The sequence below is a fragment of the Pan troglodytes genome, chromosome 21, assembly GCF_028858775.2.
Source record: "Pan troglodytes isolate AG18354 chromosome 21, NHGRI_mPanTro3-v2.0_pri, whole genome shotgun sequence".
Classification (NCBI taxonomy): Eukaryota; Metazoa; Chordata; class Mammalia; order Primates; family Hominidae; genus Pan; species Pan troglodytes.
This window is the reverse complement of record NC_072419.2, coordinates 23867565-23888785: the sequence shown is the minus strand read 5'-3', so window position 1 is coordinate 23888785 and position 21221 is coordinate 23867565. Positions and strand designations below refer to the sequence as shown.

The window sequence follows — 21221 nt, the reverse complement described above, 5'->3', positions numbered from 1 at the left end:
GAGCCCAATTTCATTAAAAATAGACACATAGAAATTAAAGGCCCAAAATATGTCAAAATAATAAGAATGGTGGTATTATGGCTAGTTTTGAATCTGTTTTATGCTTTTTCATATTTTTTGACAGATAACATGCATTTATTTTTTAATCAGAAAAATGTTCTTAAGAAAGAAAAGAAGAAAAAAGAACTTGAGACTCACAGAACCGATAAGATTTCTTCAGGTATATTCTGGTATTGCAGATCTCAGAGAAGCTGGCACGGCTCAATATGGAGGTTTCACATTCCAATTTCAGATGAAGGTTTTGGCAGACAGATCACACCATCCACTAACATTGTACCTGCAGCTCACTGGAACCCCAGAGGATTCTTGCCCCCAATGAATGACTATCTTTTTCGAATCTGGCAGCTGGAGTTGGGAGCAGCCTGACAGGAACTGCCTGGGCTAGGCAGGGAGAAGGGAAGGATGCAGAGGTCGGTCTCCATGTCTTAGGCCTTTGTGGGGTTATGCTATGCACAGGAGACAGGCCATGTGCCCTCAGCTCTCCAGCCCAATGGGTACCACCCCACCTTGAAGTCCTCCAAGTGGCAAGATGATTGTTTCCCCAAGGATGGTTTGGGAAAGTGAGCAGAACTCCACGTGGCTGCCCTGTGAGGCACTGGGTCCTGGAGATGGAGGGAACTGTGGAGAATATCAATGCTTCTGTCTGCAGAGGGTGGAGTGGGGACAGCCCTCGGAGGGAGGACCACCGACCCTGCAGGCCATGATCCCTGCCACACTTGCTCTCTGTGAGGAACAGCCCCAGATACATCAGAGCCTTGGAGAAAATGCAATGCAGCACTTCTCAATCCCCTGCCTGACACATCTCCAGGGCCCTGCAGTTATGGAGGAGGCAGGGAAAGGTGAAGGCACTAGCGGAGTCAGCCATAGTCAGGGGGAGGCAGCAAGGACTGTGTCCAGGGCAGTCCCTTTAAGGAAGTGCATGAGAAGACCAGCAGACAGCTCCACTCATGTTCAGTAGGGAAGGCACCATGAGGAGACAGGGAGAAGGGCTGTTTCCTTAGACTCCACACACAGGACCGCTGGCACAGGCAGTTTACAATGGTCTTCTCCATAGACATGGATTATTATCATTGCTGGGAATATAGCTTTGGTTTAATTTCTGTCATTTCTCTCTGGGGCCACATTGGCTGGACTCTGCCAATGATTCATTTAATAGTTTTTCCTAATATTAAAAAAGATGCTCCTCTCAATTTATGCTCTTCTAGATTTATAAGATCCCTTCAATGCCTTGTTTCTTGTTGCCCAGTGCATGAAACACATGGAATATTCCCACTTTCTTTGTGCAACGTAGAGACACTCGCCTTCCAGGACAAATGACCCAGACTGGTGACCTCCAAACACTTTTTGCTGGGTAACCATCCTTTCTTTTATGCAAGCCCTTGTTCTCTAAATATGAGTCTCTTTAATGACTAAGACAACATTTTTTACACCTAGATCTGGAGGTCTCAGAAGCATAGCTTAGAAATAGTTTGGATAATTTTAAGTGAACACACCAATGCTTGAATCTTGTACTCCCTGGGGTTAAAATAAGTGATCGATTCTGTTTAAAGGGCTTGTGGGCTTCATCAGGAAAGCAGCGTGTGACTTGCTGAGTCAAAAATTAGAGTGTGTGGTTCCAGCCCAGCAGGGCTTTTGGTGATTCTCTGCTAACATTGCTTGTTTGTCAAGGGATAGTAATTCTCAATGTTATGGGGGAAAGTCAGTGGAGTGGTCATAAGTGACACAAATAATCAAAAAAGATAACGCTCTTACTTTCATAAAGCTGGGGCTGCAATGTGAGTCACTGCAGTTTTTGGCTTTTTGCCTTTGGTTTTGTCCAACAAGAACCCAAATGGCTCATTTCCACCCTTCAATTCAATATCATCAGGTAGAGTTGATTTAAACCTTGCCAAGTCTCTCTCTTCTTCTCCCTCCCTGTACCTACTTTCTTGGCACTCTGCTCTTTCAGACGTCAGGTTTCTTTCTTCTCTCAAAGCCACTGCCTTTGCCTGCTGCCAGGCCACATGCCTTGTCCATTTGCTTGTGGCCTGAGCTGTGGCTCCAATGGGATGGACAGTTCCAGTGTGGCTGCCCATGTGGCTGTCTGTGTGTGCATGCATGTGTGCCTATGAGTACGCGTGCATCTTTTGTGCTTATGCATGTGTGTGTATGTTCCTGTGTGTGTGTTCCTCCACGTGTGCGTGCATATGTTCCAGCAGGTGTACTCCTGTGTGTGTGTGTGTGTGTGCATGCTCCTGTACTTGCATGCACGTGTATAGACATGTAGAAACGTGCATGTTCCTAATAGCTAGGGACACCAGGAAATTTAAGATGCATCTGTTTCCCCACCAAAGTTGGCTTGTACTTACATAGTTGGAGGCCAGGTCCGGGTGGAGATAGTCAATCCCTGTGAAAAGACAACAATAACACAGGAACCAAAGGTTAATACCTGCCACTGTGTCCTCAGGAAAGCTGCCCAAGAAAGTGCCCTCTTTATGGGGCTGGTGCCAGAAGGCTTGCCATGGGGGTGAGTGCCCCATCACACAGCTCCCAGTCTTGCACCTCCCTTCTGTGTGGAGGTGTGAAGGTGGGCTGCATTGCCAGAGCGGAGAGACAGCTGCCCAAGACACGCTTGAGAGTGAAGCCAATTAGAGTTTGAGGCCCAAGGATAACACTTCTGACATAAATGTCAGCACTAAGGGGCTTTGTGACAGTGAGATGGATGGCTCATCAGAGCACTGATCTAAAAGAGATTTGTAGAAATCTTGACATTTTTAAAGCATCAACTGGCATTTCTCTGAAATGAAACTGGCCCTGGGGAGGAAAAGTGATTATTATTTAACAGGGCACGGACAGCAATGGATTAGGAGAAGGTACTCTGGCATGGAAATAATAAGAGAACATGGCTGGGCAAGAAAAGCCATTAGGTAAAGGGCAAATGGTTTCCAGTGAGGTGTTTCTGGTTGGGAGCTGAGGCTTGTCTCCTCAGAATGTGGCTTTCCAGGAAGCCTGAGGCTTGAATGTCTCAGCAGGAGCCCTGCTTTCTCCTGAATGGTGGCCTGTCTTGTTGCCCAGTAGTCGTTCCAAGGGTAAAATCATGGACTATGAGCACTGCTGAGTTCCGTCAGACCCTTGGACCTCAGAAAGCATCAAGAAACTCCAAGGGCAATTGAAAAGCTCTCATTTGGGTTTGCAAAACCACATAATCTTTGCAGCAGTTACACCTGAGCATCTAGCCCTCCAAGAAACAGGGCAGGTTCTTGACACCATCTAGCATAATGGTTACAAACGTAGGTCTGTGGAGTCAAAGACAGGCATTTGAGTCCCAACCACCCTGATAACTGCCTGCAAGACTTCAGGCAAGTTGCTTGGACTCTGTGCTAGTTTTCCTTTTTGATCAACTGGGGGTGAGAACAATGTAAGGACTAAAGAAATGAATGCACGTGGTATGCTTGGCCCAGCAGCTGGTGCATTTAATAACTATATGGGGATGCAATATCTGAAAGCCAGAAGTATCATTAAATCTGTCCCAAGGCTGCTATCTTCACTGCATGCTTACTAAGGCTAGGCCACCATTAGAGATTTGCCTTCCCCAAAAGAGCTTGTATTAGGATGCATATTTCTGAACAGAAATTTTTCTTTTTTTTTTTTCCTGTTATACAATTAGTAACTGGACTGAGAGTCACTAATCTACAGTACGTGTGTTAGGTTTCACTGTTGATTTTGATGAGTGAAGCAATTGCTGTCACTATGGCTGCTTTCTATAGTTTGGGAGACTATAGTCCCCTCCCCAAATCATTATGCCTTCTTCTCCCACTTGACTCCCGAGGTCTTCAGAGGAAAAGGCATCAGAATATTTAAAGACAAATATTTTTAAATGTTGTTAACCCTTGTTCTGGATCCTAATTCAAAGACGGTCAATTTTGGTCAGGCATGGTGGCTCACGCCTGTAATCCTGGTGCTTTGGGAGGCTGAGGCAGGAGGATTGCTTGAGGCCAGGAGTTCAAGACCAGCCTGGGCAACATAGTGAGACCCTGTCTCTACAAAAAATAAGGACATCACTGCACACTAACCTGGGAGACACAGCAAGACCCTGTCTCTAAAAGAAAACAACAAACAAATCCCAAAAAGCAAACCAAAAAATATCCCCCAAGCAAAATGGTCAGTTTAGGCTGTGGGGTGAAGTTGGGGATGAGCATAGGCTTTGAAATCAGCGGATCCAGTTCCACTCCGGGCTCAGACACTAACACTTGTGTGGCTTTAGCCAAGTGACATAATCTCTGTGAGCTTTGGTTTCCATGTATTTGAAATGGGACTATTACTTACTTTGCAAAGCAGTTTTCAAGATTAGAGACAATTCATTGAAAGTCTTCAGCTTATAGTAAACACTTAATACATTCTATTTCTTATCATCATTAGTCCTAACATCTACCACATCTCTGGAGTAGTGTGCATATGCAGAAGAAAAGAAACATTAAAAAATATCCACTTGGTTTCAGCATATTGTGTTGAAATTAAATTGCTTCTATTTGTTAAGATAGCTTAAATTTTGTGAACTTGTTGGGTGAAAAATTTTGATAATTTATACCTAAATATAAATTATCAAAAATATAATTTATATTTTAAATATTTATATTTTAAAATATATTCTCTGGGTGTGTCTTTTTTCACACTTAGCTAGATCAAACAAACTTATCTAAATAAGTGTAAAAAAAGACACACCCAGAGAATATATTTTCCAACAGGAAGTCAATTTTTAAAACATGGCTTCATGTTCTGAGAATGGAAGCTGTTAAGGAGAAAAATGTTCCAATAAATAGTAGTGGTTCTCTGTCAAGGGAAAATACTGGAGCAAGGAGATAATTTGAGACCAGAAGGAAATTAGAATTAAAACAAGATAAATTTAGCCTAATTAAAATAAACGATCTTAAATTAGGTTAAGAGGAATACTAAGTGTTAAGTTAGAACAGATACCGACTTTGGTCTGAGAAAGAGAATGATTGATACGACTGTGAAGGACAACAAACATGATTCGGAAAAAGTAATAATGGACTGAAGAATGGAAAATAGTAATTTGGTAACTAGATAGTACTTTTATATTTTTGTATATTTGATTATCTTTTAAGGTGGGAGGTACTGAACACATCTTCCTAATTGGCTTATTTTTAATTCTTACAATATTCTCATATTCATTCTTATACTTCATGCTTTTGTTTATTTCTCAGCAGTGAATGCCAGGCACAGTGTCGGTCCTGGAAAACCGCAGGTGATTAGACATAGAACCTGAGCTGTACAACTATCTATGGCTCACAGCCTATGGGGGTACCGACTGATCACCAGCCAATCATAATAAATGTGGCACAGAAATGACAAATACTTGGTTATAATTTTGTTCATAAATCATTAGCATCCTATCATCAATTTGAAGCTTCTTGGAAAGTCTAATCCACAATAGTCCCAATTCTCAGGAAGCGGTGACAGTCCTGGAGACCTTGAGGAACTAGGAAGGAGTTCCATGTGCACATTCCTAGGTAGAATGTTAATAGTTCACTTCAGATGTGTAGCATGTCAGAACCCTGGCTCTGAGCTCCAGTTCTTTAACCCTAACCCTAACCCTAGAGCCTCGGGGCCCAGGCAGAGAACTGCCATGGGGTGGGGCTACCATAGAAAACCCCCACTAAGACAATGCCCAGTGGAGCTTTGGGGGTGGGACTGCCCTGAGACCCCAGAACTACAGACCCACTAACATGTGATTCCAGTGTGGGAGAATGGCAGGCATGAGACTCCACCCCATGAGAGCTGCTGCATGGGCTGTGCCCAGTGAAGCCTTGGGGGAGGGGTCATTAGGAGCCTTGGAGGCCCAGCTCCCACCCCAGTGTGTCCAGAAGGTGGGACATAGAGTCAGAAAAGATTACTCTCAAGCCTCAGAATTTGTTTGCCTTTTTGGATTTTGGACTTACTTGAGACCTGTTACTCCTTTCTTCTTTCCTATTTCTCCCTTTGGGAACGGGAATGTATGTTTTATGCCTGTCTCACCATTGTATTTTGGAAATACGTAACTTGTTTGATTTTACAAGTTCACAGCTGGAGAGCAATTTGCCTCAGGATGAATCGTACCTTGAGTTTCACCCATCTCTGATTTAGATGATATTTAGATGAGACTCTGGGCTTTAGACTTTGATGTTGGTGCTGGAACAAATCAAGACTTTTGGGGCTACTGGGCTAGAATAAGTGTATTTGTATGTGAAGGACACAAATTTTCGGGGGGGGGGGGTGCTTGCGGGCGGGGTGAAATGCTGAGATTTGAGTGTTTGTGTCCCTCTAAAATATATGTTGAAACTTAATCCCTAGTTGCAATAGTATTTTGAAGTTGGGCCTTTAGGAGGTGATTAGGTTTTGAGGGCTGTGCCTTCATGAATGGGGTTCATACTTTTATAAAGGGGCTTGAGGGAGAGAGTTCATCCCTTTGTTACCCCTTCTGCCAGGGGAGGACGCAGTGTTTGTCCCCTCCACAGGATGGAGCAACAAGGGGCCATCTTGGAAGCAGAGAGCAAGCCTTTGTCAGATACTGAATTTGTGATTTCCCAGCCTCCAGAAGTGTGAGAAATACATTTCTGTTATTTATAAATGACCTAGTCTAAGGTATTTTGTTATAGCATCAGGAACGGACTAAGACAGGCACATTGTAAACATCTACAGCCAATCCCCTGGAGTCCTGTTGGGGCAGGATAGAGTTTATAGCCACTCTGGTGAGTAAGACATCAAGACCAAATTCTAGTAAAGCACAACATGTGGGCACTCTTTTTGACGGTCCCAGCTGAGCTCCAGTGGCAACCAGCAACAACCACCAGCGATAGGAGTGCACCATCATGGATGTGCAGCCCAGCGGGGCCTTCAGAAGACTGCAGCCCAGCTAACATCATAACTGCATGAGCAACACTGAGTGAGCAGCGCCCAGCCAGGCTCTTCCCAGATTCTTGTGCCACAAAATCATGATTAAAGATAAATAGCAACTTTAAGCTGCTAAGTGTTGGGGTTGGATATGGTTTGGCTGTGTCCTCCCCCAGATCTCATCTTGTTGGGGGGACCCGGTGGGGGATAATTAAATCATGGGGGTGGGTTCCCCCATACTGTTTTCGTGGTAGTGAATAAGTCTCACGAGATCTGATGGTTTTATAAGGGGAAACTCCTTTCACCTGGCTCTCACTCTCTCTCCTGCCTGCTGCCATGTAAGACACGGTTTCATCTCCCGCCATGATCGTGAGGCCTCCCCAGCTACATGGAACTGTGAGTCTATTAAACCTCTTTTTCTTTATAAATTACCCAGTCTGGGTATGTCTTTATCAGCAATGTGAAAATGGACTAATACAGGATTATCTGTTATGCAGCAAAAGTAACTGGAGCAGTCACCCTGCTGGACCTTCCTACTGTTTTCTATGTGATGCAGAGTTCTAAATCTCTCAGAAGGGTGTGGGTGACTATCTGGTCCTCAGGTTTGAATCTTTTATTTATTTATTTATTTGAATTTATTGAAAAAACTGTCTTTTGTCCTGGAGAATTTCCACATCCTGGTGGTGTCATTTTTTATTTTTTATACTTTAAGTTTTAGGGTACATGTGCACAACGTGCAGGTTAATTACATGTGTATACATGTGCCATGTTGGTGTGCTGCACCCATTAACTCGTCATTTAACATTAGGTATATCTCCTAATGCTATTTCGAATGAGGCCCCCGTTCATAAAGTCTCACCAGGAAGGCAGAGCAAAGGATTGGGTTCCAAGTACCAAGAATGGTGGTTAGAATTAGTTGTGAGACTTTGGGCAGTTTCTTGCCTCCCTAAACCTCAGTTTCTTCATCTGTAAAATGGTGATTATAATAATACCAACCTTAGGGAATAACTGTGGTTGTATTTCCAAAATGCTAAGCAGTGTCTAGCACATAGTGATTACTCAATAAATGTTTGTCATTTTTACTGTTAGTTGTTTATTCTTACTTCAGCTTGAAGCTCCCTCTGACCTTAGCTCACTGGCCTTCCATCTCACTTCCTTGGCTCCATCTGATAATGGCTAAGGGCCTTGACCCATGCCTTCTCCGATCTTGTGTGATCTTGAGAACCAGCCATCTGCCCTGAATTATTCTTGGGCTGGATGACTCTTGTCCATCCCTGTATCTTGTCATGATCACATTCCATTTTCCAGGTCAAGTTCCCAACTCTAAACAATTCCATTACAGTAAAAGGGAGAAAGTTGTCATCATTAAGTGGGGTCCTTGCTAATATCTACATACGTGTAATGTCCTAGTAGACCCTTACGAAATAATTTCTGCCCCTTTAGACAGCAGCTAACCATGGAGGTCCTCTCCTAGTGATATGTAGCATGTGGAAATGACATTGCTTTGTACCTATGTGAAGGCAGCAGATATTTATTGAGCATCCATTAGTCACTGGATCCAGCAGAGGGGATGATGGCTGAGTTTGGAGTTGGGCAACCAGAGATGGGAGGGCAGCGATTAAAACTGGCTGTCCACAAATTTAAACTTCTGCACACAGATGATTGAACATTTGCCACACAGGCCAACATGTGGAGAGACAATGTTGATAGAATATGACATTAGTTTTGTCCTTAGGTGTCAGGGTTGGCATCTGTGTCTGTCTTTAACTTTATTTTGGAATATCTTGCCAAGAAAATGTCTGGGACATGGCACCATACCATTCGTGCGTGCAGGTCGTTAAGAGAGAGAATGCAGTACTGATGTTGCCAGCCTTCCCGGTTCTAGCTGTGAGGACAGAGATGGCCAATTACATGGCAAGAGCATCTGTCCTTGTCCTCACCATGTGGGGAGCTGCCCTTGTCCCAAATGTTCTCATTTTGCTATTCAACAGTGAACTTGGATACTTTTCTTCAGTTATCATATGGAATAGCATGTGATGCATTAAAAATGGCCACAAATTCAGAGTTTATTTCCTTTCCACTTGAATCTGGATTGGCCCTGGGACCATTCATCCAACATAAGTGGCAGAGTTACCGGTGCCCATTCCAGGTCTAGCCTTTAAGAGGACTGGCAGCTTCTGCTTCTTCTCTTTTGGAAGGCCTACTCTTGGGAGTCCTGAGCCACCTATAAGAAATCCATCTACCTTGCTGGAGGCCTCATGTGAGAGGAGAGGTCCTCAGACTCCATGGAAAGGGAGGGAGGCTGAGCCTTTTCAGCCTCCCATTGGAGCCTCTAGTTGACTCCAGGGTCAACTGCCTTCTGACTCCACCTGCATGATAGACTCCAGTGGAACTTGCAGAACTGCCCAGCTGAACTCCAGCAACCCACAGAACTGTGAGAGATAATAATATGGTTGTTTTTTAAACCACTCAATGTTGGGATGCTTTGTTCTGCAGCAGTAATTGACTAAAACTAAGAAGAAACCAGGAATTGTAATTGGGGGGCAGAGTTTACTTTTTTGGGAACCCAAAGGCCATTAATCAGCTGAAGAAAGAACATCAAATGAGAAATTCTGCTGAGACTTTCTAAAGGGCTTGCCTTTGCATGTGGAAATGAGTCAGGAGCCAATGACTTTAGGAGTCAGTCAAAGAGCTTTCAGTTAAAGTATTCTGAAATGGGCATCTACAGTACTCTTGGAGGTTTCCTAAGAGCAGAGCAATGCACATCTGTTGGCACTTTAGTGCCACTTTTAGGGTGGCTTCTCTGATCCCTGGCTGGGGATACCCAGTAGGATATGCTGTTAGAAATGGTCATGACAATATCTCCTAGGTAGGTTTTCCCCAAACCCTGATGCATTGTTTTCCTGGGTGAGCTGGCCTGAACCCCTTTGGAACAGTTTTCAAGAACAAGTGTGAGAAAAGAAGAAACATTTATAAACTCCTGACATCTGAGCACACACACTCTCATGCAGGGCTCCTTTCTTCTTGTGAGAGCCCTTGGCCTCTGGAGGAAGGTTTTACATCCACTTAAAAATGTCTCACACATCAAAAAACATTGAGGCATTGTTTTTATGTTGATATTTAATGAGCCCACACAAGACAACGCAGGTTTTAAGCAGGCTGGCTCCTCTTGGTTTCCTCTGTCATTTCTGCTTCAAAGCCTTACTTTAAGGAACATAGTGTTCTGTTCTTTGAGGATCTTCAGATGGGAAAGGCTCAACTGTTTCATCTCTGTGTAGCCTTTGTATATAATTGGGTCAATAATGCACAGTAGAGCTTTTTGCTGGCAGACCCAGATGGGTGATGGAGGGCAAAAACACATCCCCAGTGAAACGACCACAGGCGGCAATTCTCCACAATCTTGGCAGGGCCAAGGACGTGTGTAGTTGGAAAAATGCCAATTCATCAAGCCCATTGGTTTTCATATCACAAACTATAGAAAATGAAGCTCTGCTAAGTCTTTGGTAGGCACGCAGGTTGAATAACATGTAAGGGATGTCTGTAATAAAAGGTTATCAAAGGCTACTTTACAAGGGTTCATTCTGAAGCAGCAATAAAGTCAAATTTCCCCAAGCTCCAATCCTGTTACTGAAAAGCTGTTCTATGGATGTAGAGTCATGCTAATGTAACTATCTGTGATGATGAAAATGGAATCGAATTTCAGCAGCTGCTAGCCCCATGTGGATACCAAGAACTTGAGGCTAGTGTGATTGAGGAATTGAAATAAAATTTTACATTTTATTTAACTTTAATTAATTAAAATGTAAAGTTAAATAGGCACATATGGCTAGTGGTGACTACATTGGATAGTGTGGGTCTAGAGAAATTGATGGTAAATATAAAGAGGTTTAGAGGACATTTTAAGGTAAAGTGTAAGCAGTAAGAAATTATGGTTGAGTGATAGGCAGCTTTCATTTATTCATTTGTTTAGCTTATTATTTATTAATTCAAAAAATATTTGTTAAGTGCAACCTCAAGTTTGAGGACCACTGATTGGAAGAAAGGTGAAGATTTGGGCACAGTGCAGTGTGGCCATCATGCCCAGTATCTTGCTGTTCCATCTCTGGTTAGCATCTCCAAAACAATACAACTTTTATCAAAAGGCAAGCAAAGGCACGCTTATTTCCAAAAGAGGCACAGGCTTCAAAATACTCACCATCATCCATAATTCCAATGGTAACACCTTTCCCTGTGTATCCCAGCTCCCAGGCTTCAGCCACATTCAAATCAAGGCCAGGAGTGCCATCAGCTTGCCCAGTATTGATCTGGTACAGGAATTTCAAAGCAGAGAATGGTATTAGTTTGGTGTTGTAAAGCACCCATGTACATATTTAGTTGACATGCTCTATAGCCATCTAATATTTCAAGACCAGCTCAAAGGCCACATCTTCCATGAAACAGTACTTTTGGGTGTCCCTCCCAAACTACCTATAGTGTTTCCTCTCCATTTTTTTTTTTTGGTATAAACACTTTGTGTTTTCTGTTTTCTGTAAATATGCAAACATAGTTTCAATCCCCTAATATCTTATAACTAGATCACTATCTTTAAACTTTTTCTATAAGAGAGCTGCTATTGCAGGAAACCCTCCCTGATTTAGAATTAAATGCTCACTTTCATAGCTCTTTGTTTATACCTCATGTTTTGAATTTACAGCATATTGTTTTGGATTATTCTTATTTGAATATAACTTCTTACTAAATAACAATATCTTTTGCAGGAGATAACATGTCCTAGTTAATCTTTGTAATTTCAGTGCCACCACACTAAGTCTTGTTCAAAAGTATTTGTTGAACTGAATTAAAGAAAACTAGCTCACCTTTAGTGCATGTTCTAATGCAGAAAAATAAATCCTAAGGCCCCTCATCCTGGCCCCCAAAAATATTTCAGAAAGAAAGAAAGGAAAACAAAGAGCAATTCCACAGTAATATGTCCACTCCCAATCTTCATGTGTCTTTGTACTGTGTAGGTTTTCTCCAGGATGGATTGTAAAAAAAATAATGAAGTCAGAGCTTGTACTGGCAAAAGCCCACAGTGATCAGTGGCTGTTATGATATTGCTAAAACATTGTATGATTGTCATTGGGGCTCTTTAAAAACTTTACTGTGCTCTTTCTTCTAGAGACATGTTAAGACTACACACCTCTCCACCCACTCTGAAGTTAGAATGGCGGATGACTGATTTTGGCCAATGACATGTGATCTCATGTGCCATTTTTTCACATCCAGGCAGAAGCTTTAAGAGTTTCTTTTAAAAATTCTACAATTTGCCCCTTTTCCTTGCTGAAGGGCTTATGAAAGCAGTGTGGGAATGGAGCTCAGATGGAGGTTGGTCAGCCTGTGTTTCTGAGCAATTATGAAGCATTAGTCGTGTAGCAAAAGTGAGAAACAAGCCTTGCTTTTGATAAGCTACTGTGATCCGAGGGTTGTTCATTATTGCAACAAACCTAGCCTATCCTGACTAATACAAGTACACTCATTCAATTACCCATATTGGATTTTCGGACTTCCATGCCAAAAAGCATAAGTCGGAGTCAAGCTCTGAAGCCCCAGAAGGGAAATTGTGATGAATTCCTGTAATGTAGCCGTCCACAAGGCTGTAATTTAGTTCTCTCTCTTGTTCATCACTTTTTAATCTTAAATAAAATAAAGCTTCATTCACATTTGCAAATTAGTCACTCCCTTTCTGTCAATATGCCCTGCAGTTCAGGTTGGTTTGGAGTCACTGATCCCTTTTTAAACATAGCTTGGCCAGTCCAAATGGATCATGATGAACTGTTGGTGACCCTCAAAATGCTCACTTCACCAGACAAAATGGGTTTTAGTGCCTCCAGGCCTGCATCAGTTAAGCCCCATGGAATTGATTTCCTGCCATTGTTTTAGGAAGCATTAATAGATGCTCTTTTTGCTACTTTAGTCTCCAAGCTTTCTTGCTAGCCCCTTGCAAAGTCATTGGATCCTTTCTTTTAGGCCTATGACTTCATTATGTCCCCTGTTACTCTGTCTGTTGAAACCCCTGCATTACTCTTCCCAGACCTCTGATTTGACTTTTATATAGTTTTGCAAATCTTCAGTCATACACTGGTGCACTTTTTCAGAACTGAAGAGAATTCCATCAGTTGTTGGTCATAGCCTCCACCCTAGGAGACCAGGGCTACTTAGCAGTTCCAGAAGAAAGCAGATTAGAGAACTAGATGCACAGGTGGTGACAGAAAATCAATACATATGTAAGGGGACAGAGAGGGTCACTGAGTTGGATACTGGCTAACATCCTAGTGAATAATGAGGATACAGGAATTCATCTTTTATCCAGAGTCTCAAGATGGGAAATGTCCAAAAGGACGTAAAGACACTCACCAGATACCACTGCTTTGTAAAAAGAGGATCGTTCATGTTGATGTCGATCTCATTGATGTCTCTGTAACCTCGCTTTTTTCGGTCAAATCCTTCCTGCTGCAAAGCCATCTTTACCTGGAATGAAAATGCTGACATATTACCTGAATATAATCTGAACATTCCGTCTTCTGGAATTTTTTTCCATGAATCCAAATTTCATTTGTCTATCAGGTGTATTTTTTTCTTTGGCAAAAGTAAGTTCATCTCATATACATGCTCACCTTACCATTATTATTATTATTTTGTATTTTTTTGTAGAGATGGGGGGGGTCTCACTATGTTTCCCAGGCTGGTCTCGAACTCCCGAGCTCAAGTGATCTGCCCGCCTTGGCCTCCAAAAGAGCTGGGATTACAGGTGTGAGCCACTGTGCCTGACCCATTACCATTATTTTATGAGAGCGTTTACTTATGGTTGCACTGAACAGACAGGCTTTGGTGATGACTCAAAGTGAGTTTCCCTAAAGTAAGAATTAGATAGAGAAAAGTATTCTTTTTTTTTTTTTTTTGAGACAGAGTTTCGCTCTTGTTGCCTAGGCCGGAGGGCAATGGCGTGATCTTGGCTCACTGCAACCTTGGCCTCCCAGGTTCAAGCGATTCTCCTTCCTCAGGCTCCTGAGTAGCTGGGATTACAGGCATGTGCCACCATACCCAGCTAATTTTGTATTTTTAGTAGAGACAGGGCTTCTCCATGTTGGTCAGTCTGGTCTTGAACTCCCAACCTCAGGTGATCCACCAGCCTTGGCCTCCCAAAGTGCTGGGATTACAGGCATGAGCCACCGCACCTGGCTGAGTAAAGTATTCTTAAAGAAGATAATGTGGTAGGGGTCATTAAGTGAAATAAAACAATGGAACATTTCTATTAAGGAGAGAGGACTGATGTGGATTCAGGAAGGGAGAGAGTGAAAACAGCATGGATAATTTTTCTGGATGGCTTCCCAGTCTTTAATTTGTTGACAGTGCTATCACGTTTGAGAATCTGCTGAAAAAGAAAACTTCCCCAAGAACAAGAACAAACAGACAAACAATGAGGCTGACCTGGAGAGCCAACAAATGCCATAGCAAAGTCCTAGAAGGTAAGAGAGGAACCTCTGACAAGAAATTGATGGATGGTGTTGTGTCCTTGCACTGACAACATTTCAATTTTGGACAGCCAGAAAGAACCCCAAGCTCTTGGATGTAAATGCAATTTAGGAGCTGAGTTAGTTCAAGCAGCTTCTGGCAATGGCTAGGCTTTGTCTTAATCAGGAAACTTGCTTTCACTTGGACAAAAACTAATTTATCATGCAACAGTTGTGGCCAGTCTCCGAACATGTACAAACTCAAGGATTATGCATATATATAAAAGGGTGCTGCTGGATATTACTATTATATTTTGTATCCCAACATTTTTTTTCCTCTTCCCAAATCTCCCCAGTGTATTTGGGGGAATTACTTCCAATCCATCAGGTTCTGTGCTGGTGGAGTGAAGTTCTAGGTGCCCGCCTGCTGCAGGCACTAGAGTCTCCCTCTACCTTAGGGGTGCCTCTGTGGGTGTCTCTTTCCCAGGATTTGAATCTTGGGAAGGTGAAGCAAGGACCAGGATCCCCTGGAGCCCATTTATCCTGGAGGTTCCCTCACCAGGCTCTCCTAGTAAAAGATCCTCACTATGTTCCTGCAACCCAGCCCCGGAGCTTTCAAGACTGATCCTCCAGCCGCCCATTGATTGTGAGCCCCCGATATCTTCCTGACAACTTCTCTCTGGTTGAAGTGAAGCAGAATCCATTTCTGTTGCTTGTAATCAAGAACTCTAATGGATACCAGATGAGAGAAGGACAGCAGGGCCCAGGTCAAGAATGACGGCAGGAAGAGAAGAACGAAGAGACCGCAGACGTGGCAGAAAACCCTTCCCCTCCTTACTGCACTGCCTTGCAGAGGATCCTGTGAAAGGCTAGATCCTCAGTTCTTTACTCTGCACACTGACATGAGAAGGCCTGAAGCTCATTTGCCAGAGAAATTGTAGCCACACCAGAAAATCTATACATGTGGAAAACAAGTGTTAAGTGTGGCATTGGCTCTGGGAGTTCTTTGGAGGTATTCCAACAAAGGACAGTCACAGTCACTGTGGCAAGCTTAAAAAAAATCTCCCCAAAGAAATGTGAAATAATTAGAAAAATGGGATAGATGGGTATTTTTATAACGGCAAAAATTTGGACCTAACTAGTGCCCATCAAATGGAGATAAATTATGATTCAAAGGTACAAATACATATATATATACTTATGCACATGTATGTGTGTATATATATAAATATATGTGTGTATGTGTGTATATATGTGTGTGTCATACTGTCACATATGTACATATATATGCACACACACATGTATATCCTCTAGGAAGCCATTGCCAAGATGGGATTAAATGTGCAAGTATTTTATGAAAGAAAAATACAAGAAACTGTGATGTAAGTCTGACCCCAAGTAAAGAACAGTGAACAAAGTTGGGCAAATTCATCCTTGATTCCCCTGTACTCTAAGGATGGTTTGGTAAAACTGTTGGGGATTAAATTTGAGGAGCCCTGTGTCTCCCAGAAATGGGCCTGCCTGAGTTCCCCTGCTGCTCGCAGTCACTGGGGGGAGTGTGGCCTTGTTGGCACAGTGACAGATTTCAGAGTGCAGCAGCTGGGGGCCTTGGTCAATTATTTTCCCTGAAGTCAGAGATTTGTGCAGCATATTCCCATAGCTCTCTCTGTGTGTGTGTGTGTGTGTGTGTGCGCGCGTGCACACATGTGCATATTCATTAACAGAATGTTTAAAATGTTGAAGTAAATGTATAGTTCTCCGCCTGGAAAGATAGCCATCAGATACACCCATCTCGCAACCTTCTTTCACTATGGAAGCAAGAGTGCCTCTTGCACTTGGGAAAGAAGGTGTCTCACTTTGGCCATTGCCTCTTCCCATTTTGGTCCCACAACGAGAGGCCTTTATCTGCTCTACTCACTAATCGGAGGCCTTGGTTGACTTTCACTGAGGGATTCCCATTCTATGGGACTCCTTGTCATAAATAACTTCCCTGAGAGGATCTTCGGGGAGCAAGAGCAACTATCACATGGAAGTTTGAAAACTCTAAGCAATATGTTGTTTCTCAGTAGTGTAAGAACAAAAATACTCACATCAGATTTCACCTTTATAAATAACAGTGCAGGAATGGCTATTACAACCACTCCAAACTCATTTAAACCAAGTGTGCTCTAATGAAAAGACTGCTCAAATTCATTTCCATGAAATTAATTTTTAATTCCATAAATTAGGTTTTAATGGAAACTAGTGATGCTTAGGAATGCTGCATTCTCTGGGCACTGCCTCCTTGCAACTCAGGAATTTAGGAGTCTTGAGACTGAAGGGGGCTTTCTGAGTCTGTCAGTTTATCTTCTTGTCCACAGTTACACTTTGAAAGAGACGAACACCTTTAACAATATATGCTTTCACTTGTTACACACAAATAACTGGAAAACTTTTTTTTTCCCCACAATGATACCATGTAACCCTATTAATCATGTTTATTGTTCTGGGTTCTCATTCAATCTTAATTCATATTCATACCTAATTTTTAAAGAGTAGTAATCATACTATAAAGTTGTGAATTCTTTTTTCACTGAGTATCCTACCATAAGAATTGTAATATGCTGCTACTTAGCTATCATACTTTAATTAAAATTAAAATTTAAGTAAAATTAAGTACTAATGGCTACCTAAATGTTCCAGAGTCATATACCACAATTTATCCATTTCCCTCTTATTAGTCATTTAGATTGTTTTCCATTATAAATAAAATTACCATGACCAGACAGATTAGGTTATAAACTATTTTAGAAGACCTCTGGGAAAGACTGCAGTGTTACAATTCCATGTATGATAAAGCCCTTAATGTCAGAGAAATATTTCTGAGTGTCTAAACTGTATTTTCACATTATTACTAAAAGGTCACTGACTTATTCTCTCTTCCTCCTTCTCTGAATTTTAGCCTTCCATACACTATACCTTTTATTACCATTTAGATGTGATACGAATAACATGCATACAACTTAATTATTCCCCTTCTCAGAAAATAACATATAGTTCACTTCTGTATTTAGTTTTAGAACGCTTCCTCAAATAGGACCGTTGGCTTACACATTTGTACAAATAAAAAACATAAGAAAGTAGAAATCTTTGTTACTGGGTATCATTATTATTTCTATGAGAATATCTTTTAAACATTTAAAAAAATTTTTGTTGTAATTTCAACTTTATTTTAGATTCAGGGGGCACATGGATATATGGCATGATGCTCAAGTTTGGGGTATGAATGATCCCATCACCCAGGTAGTAAGCATAGTACCCAATAGGCAGTTTTTCAGTCCTTGTTTTCCCTGCTCTTCCTCTTTTCTAGTAGCCCCCATTGTCTACTCTTCCCATCTTTATGCCCATGTGTACCTAATGTTTAGTTCCCACTTATAAGTGAGGACACCTGGTATTTGTCTTTCTGTTCAGGTGTTAATTTGCTTAGGATAATGGGCTCCATCTGCATCCAAGTTGCTGGAAAGGACATGATTTTGGTCTTCTTTATGGCTGCATAGTATTCCATGGTGTATATGAGGTGTACCACATTTTCTTTATCCAGTCCACCTTTGATGGGTACCTAGGTTGATTTCATGTCTTTGCAACTGTGAATAGTGTAGTAATGAACAGAAAAGTGCATGTGTCTTTTTGGTAGAATGATTTATTTTTCTTTGAGTATATAGCTAGTAATAGTATTGCTGGATTGAATGATAATTTTGTTTTAGGTTCTTTGAGAAATCTCCAAAATGCTTTTCACAGTGGCTGAATTGATTTACATTCTCATCAACAGTGTATAAGTGTTCTCTTTTCTCCACAGCCTTGCCAACATTTACTATTTTTTGACTTTTTTTTTTTTTTTCCGTGATGGAGTCTTGCTCTGTCACCAGGCTGGAATGCAGTGGCATGATCTTGGCTCACTGCAACCTCCACCTCCCGGGTTCAAGCGATTCTCCTGCCTCAGCCGCCCGAGTAGCTGGGATTATAGGCGTGTGCCACCATGCCCAGCTAATTTTTTTTTGTATTTTTTTGGAGACAGGGTTTCACAGTGTTGGCCAGGATGGTCTCAATCTTCTGACCTCGTGATCCGCCTGCCGTGGCCTCCCAAAGTGCTGGGATTACAGGCATGAGCCACCGCACCCAGCCTATTTTTTGACTTTTAATCAGCAATTCTGACTGTTGTGAGATGGTATCTCACTGTGGTTTTTGATTTGCATTTCTGCAATGATTAATGATATTGAGTATTTTTCATATGTTTGTTGGCCACCTGTGTGTTTTTTGAGAAGTATCTGTTGATGTCCTTTGCCCATTTTAAAATAGGGATTTTTTTTTTTGTTGATTTGTTTAGGTTTCTTATAGATTCTAGGTATTAGATTTTTGTCAGATGCATAGTTTGCAAATATTTTCTCCCATTCTCTAGGTTGCCTGTTTACTCTGTCAATAGTTTCTTTTGCTGTGCGGAAGCACCTTAATTAGGTCCGCCTGTCAATTCTTGTTCTGTTGTGATTGCTTTTGGAGTCTTCATCATGAAATCTTTACCAAGACCTATGTCTGGAATGGTATTTCCTAGGTTTTCTTCTAGAGTTTTTATTGTTTGATGTCTTACTTTCAAATCTTCAATCTATATTGAGTTCATTCTTGCATATGGTGAAAGAAAGGGGTGCAGTTTTATTCTTCTGCATATGGCTAGACAGTTATCCTAGCATCATTTATTGAATAAAAAGCCCTTTTCCCATTGCTTACTTTTGTTGACTTTCTTGAAGATCAGATGGTTGTAGGTGTGTGGCTTTATTTCTGAGTTCTCTTTTCTGTTCCATTGTTCTATATGTCTGTTTTTGTACCACTACCATGCTGCTTTGATTACTGTAGGCTTACAATATAATATGACATTGGGTGATGCAATGCCTCCAGCTTTGTTCTTTTTGCTTAGGATTGCTTTGGCTATTCAGGCTCTTTTTGGTTTCATAGAATTTTAGAATCGTTTCTTCTAATTCTATGAAAAATAACATTGGTAGTTTTATAGGAAAAGCGTTGAATCTGTAGATTGCTTTGGGCAGTATGACCATTTTAATGATACTGATTCTTCCAATCCATGAGCATAGACTGCTTTCCCACTTGTTTGTGTCATCTATGACTTTTTTCAGCAGTGTTTTGTAGTTCTCCTTGTAGAGATCTTTTACCTCTTTCGTTAAATGTATTCTTAGGTATTTTATTCTTCTTATAGCTATTATACGTGGGATTGTGTTCTTGATTTGGCTCTCAGCTTGAACGTTATTGGCGTGTAGAAATGCTACTGATTTTTGCACGTTGATTTTGTAACCCAAATGTTACTGAAGCTTTTTTTATTAGTTCTAGGAGCCTTTTGGTTGAGTCTTTAGGGTTTTCTAGGTATAGAATCATATCATAAATGAAGAGATATAAGTTGACTTCCTCTTTTCCTTCCTGGATGCCTTTTATTTCTTTCTCTTGCCTGATTCCTGTGGCTGGGACTTCCAGTACTATGTTGAATAGAGGTGGTGAGAGTAGGCATCTTTGTCTTGTTTCTGTCCTCAAGGGGAATCCTTCCAGTTTTGCCCATTCAGTATGATGCTGACTATGGGTTTGTCATAGCTGGCTGTTATTATTATTTTGAGGTATGTTTCTTCAGTGCCTAGTTTGTTGAGGGTTTTTTTCTTGAAGGCATGATGGATTTTATTAAAAGTTTTTTCTGCATTTACTGAGAGGATAATATGGTTTTTGTTTTTCATTCTCTTTATGTGATGATCACATATATTGATTTGCATATGTTGAACTAACTGCATCCTAGGAATAAAGCCTTTTTAATTGTGGTGAGTTGACTTTTTGATGTGCTGCTGGATTTGGTTTGCTAGTATTTTGTTGAGAATTTTTACATCTATGTTCATCAGGGATATTGGCCTGTAGTTTTCATTTTTCACTGTGTCTTCACCAGATTTTGGTATCATGGTGATGCTGGCTTTGTAGAATAAGTTAGAGAGGAGTCTCCTTGATTTTTTGGAATAGTTTCAGTAGAATTGGTACTAGTTAATATTTTCCTTAAAATGAACAGATGGCTATTTCACAATTCCAGTTCAACTTTTGAACCTTAATTTGACATTTGTGCACAAATGTTACCCAAGCAACTCTACCCATCTCTTACCCACCTCTAGTCTCTCTATGATGTGCCAGTTATGACCATGCTAAGATGAAGCAGAAAACATCCCTGTGCATTTGCATATGATTGTATACTTAACAAGGTACTTTTACTACATTAATTTTTTTTTTTTTTTTTAGATGAAGTCTTGCTCTGTCACCCAGGCTGTAGTGCAGTGGCACCATCTTGGCTTACTGCAACCTCCGACTCCCAGGTTCAAGCGATTCTCTTGCCTCAGCCTCCCGAGTAGCTGGGACTACAGCCATTCGCCACCATGCCTGGCTAATTTTTGTTTTAATAGAGATGGGGTTTCACCATGTTGGCCAAGCTGGTCTCGAATTCCTGACCTCAGGTGATCCACCCGCCTCAGCCTCCCAAAGTGCTGGGATTACAGGCATAAGCCACCACCCCTGGCCTTAATCTTCCCAACAAAACTGTGGGGTTGGTATTGTTACAGTTGAGGAAAAAAAGGTCTGGAAGCCATTGTCCAACAGTTAAAACATGGCAGAGTCATCAGGTTGATGGATTCTCAATGCTATGAACTTTCGACTAAGCCGCATTGCCTCTCCCTGTGGGCACATAACACAGTCAACCTTCCAGTATCTGGGACAACTTAACTGTGCATATAACTCTCT

At 41.5% G+C, this 21221-nt stretch overlaps 1 protein-coding gene across 1 annotated transcript in view; it reads right to left on the bottom strand.

Annotated features, from left to right (window-relative positions):
• The window catches only part of PCSK2 (proprotein convertase subtilisin/kexin type 2), a 256990-nt gene that overhangs the window by 111321 nt on the left and 124448 nt on the right, over nucleotides 1–21221 (bottom strand). The window contains exons 3-5 of the mRNA XM_001138346.7: nucleotides 13324–13437; nucleotides 11126–11234; nucleotides 2409–2446 (exon numbers count right to left, since the gene is read on the bottom strand). Coding sequence (XP_001138346.1) covers nucleotides 2409–2446; nucleotides 11126–11234; nucleotides 13324–13437 — 261 coding nt within the window. The remainder of the gene's footprint in view (nucleotides 1–2408; nucleotides 2447–11125; nucleotides 11235–13323; nucleotides 13438–21221) is intronic.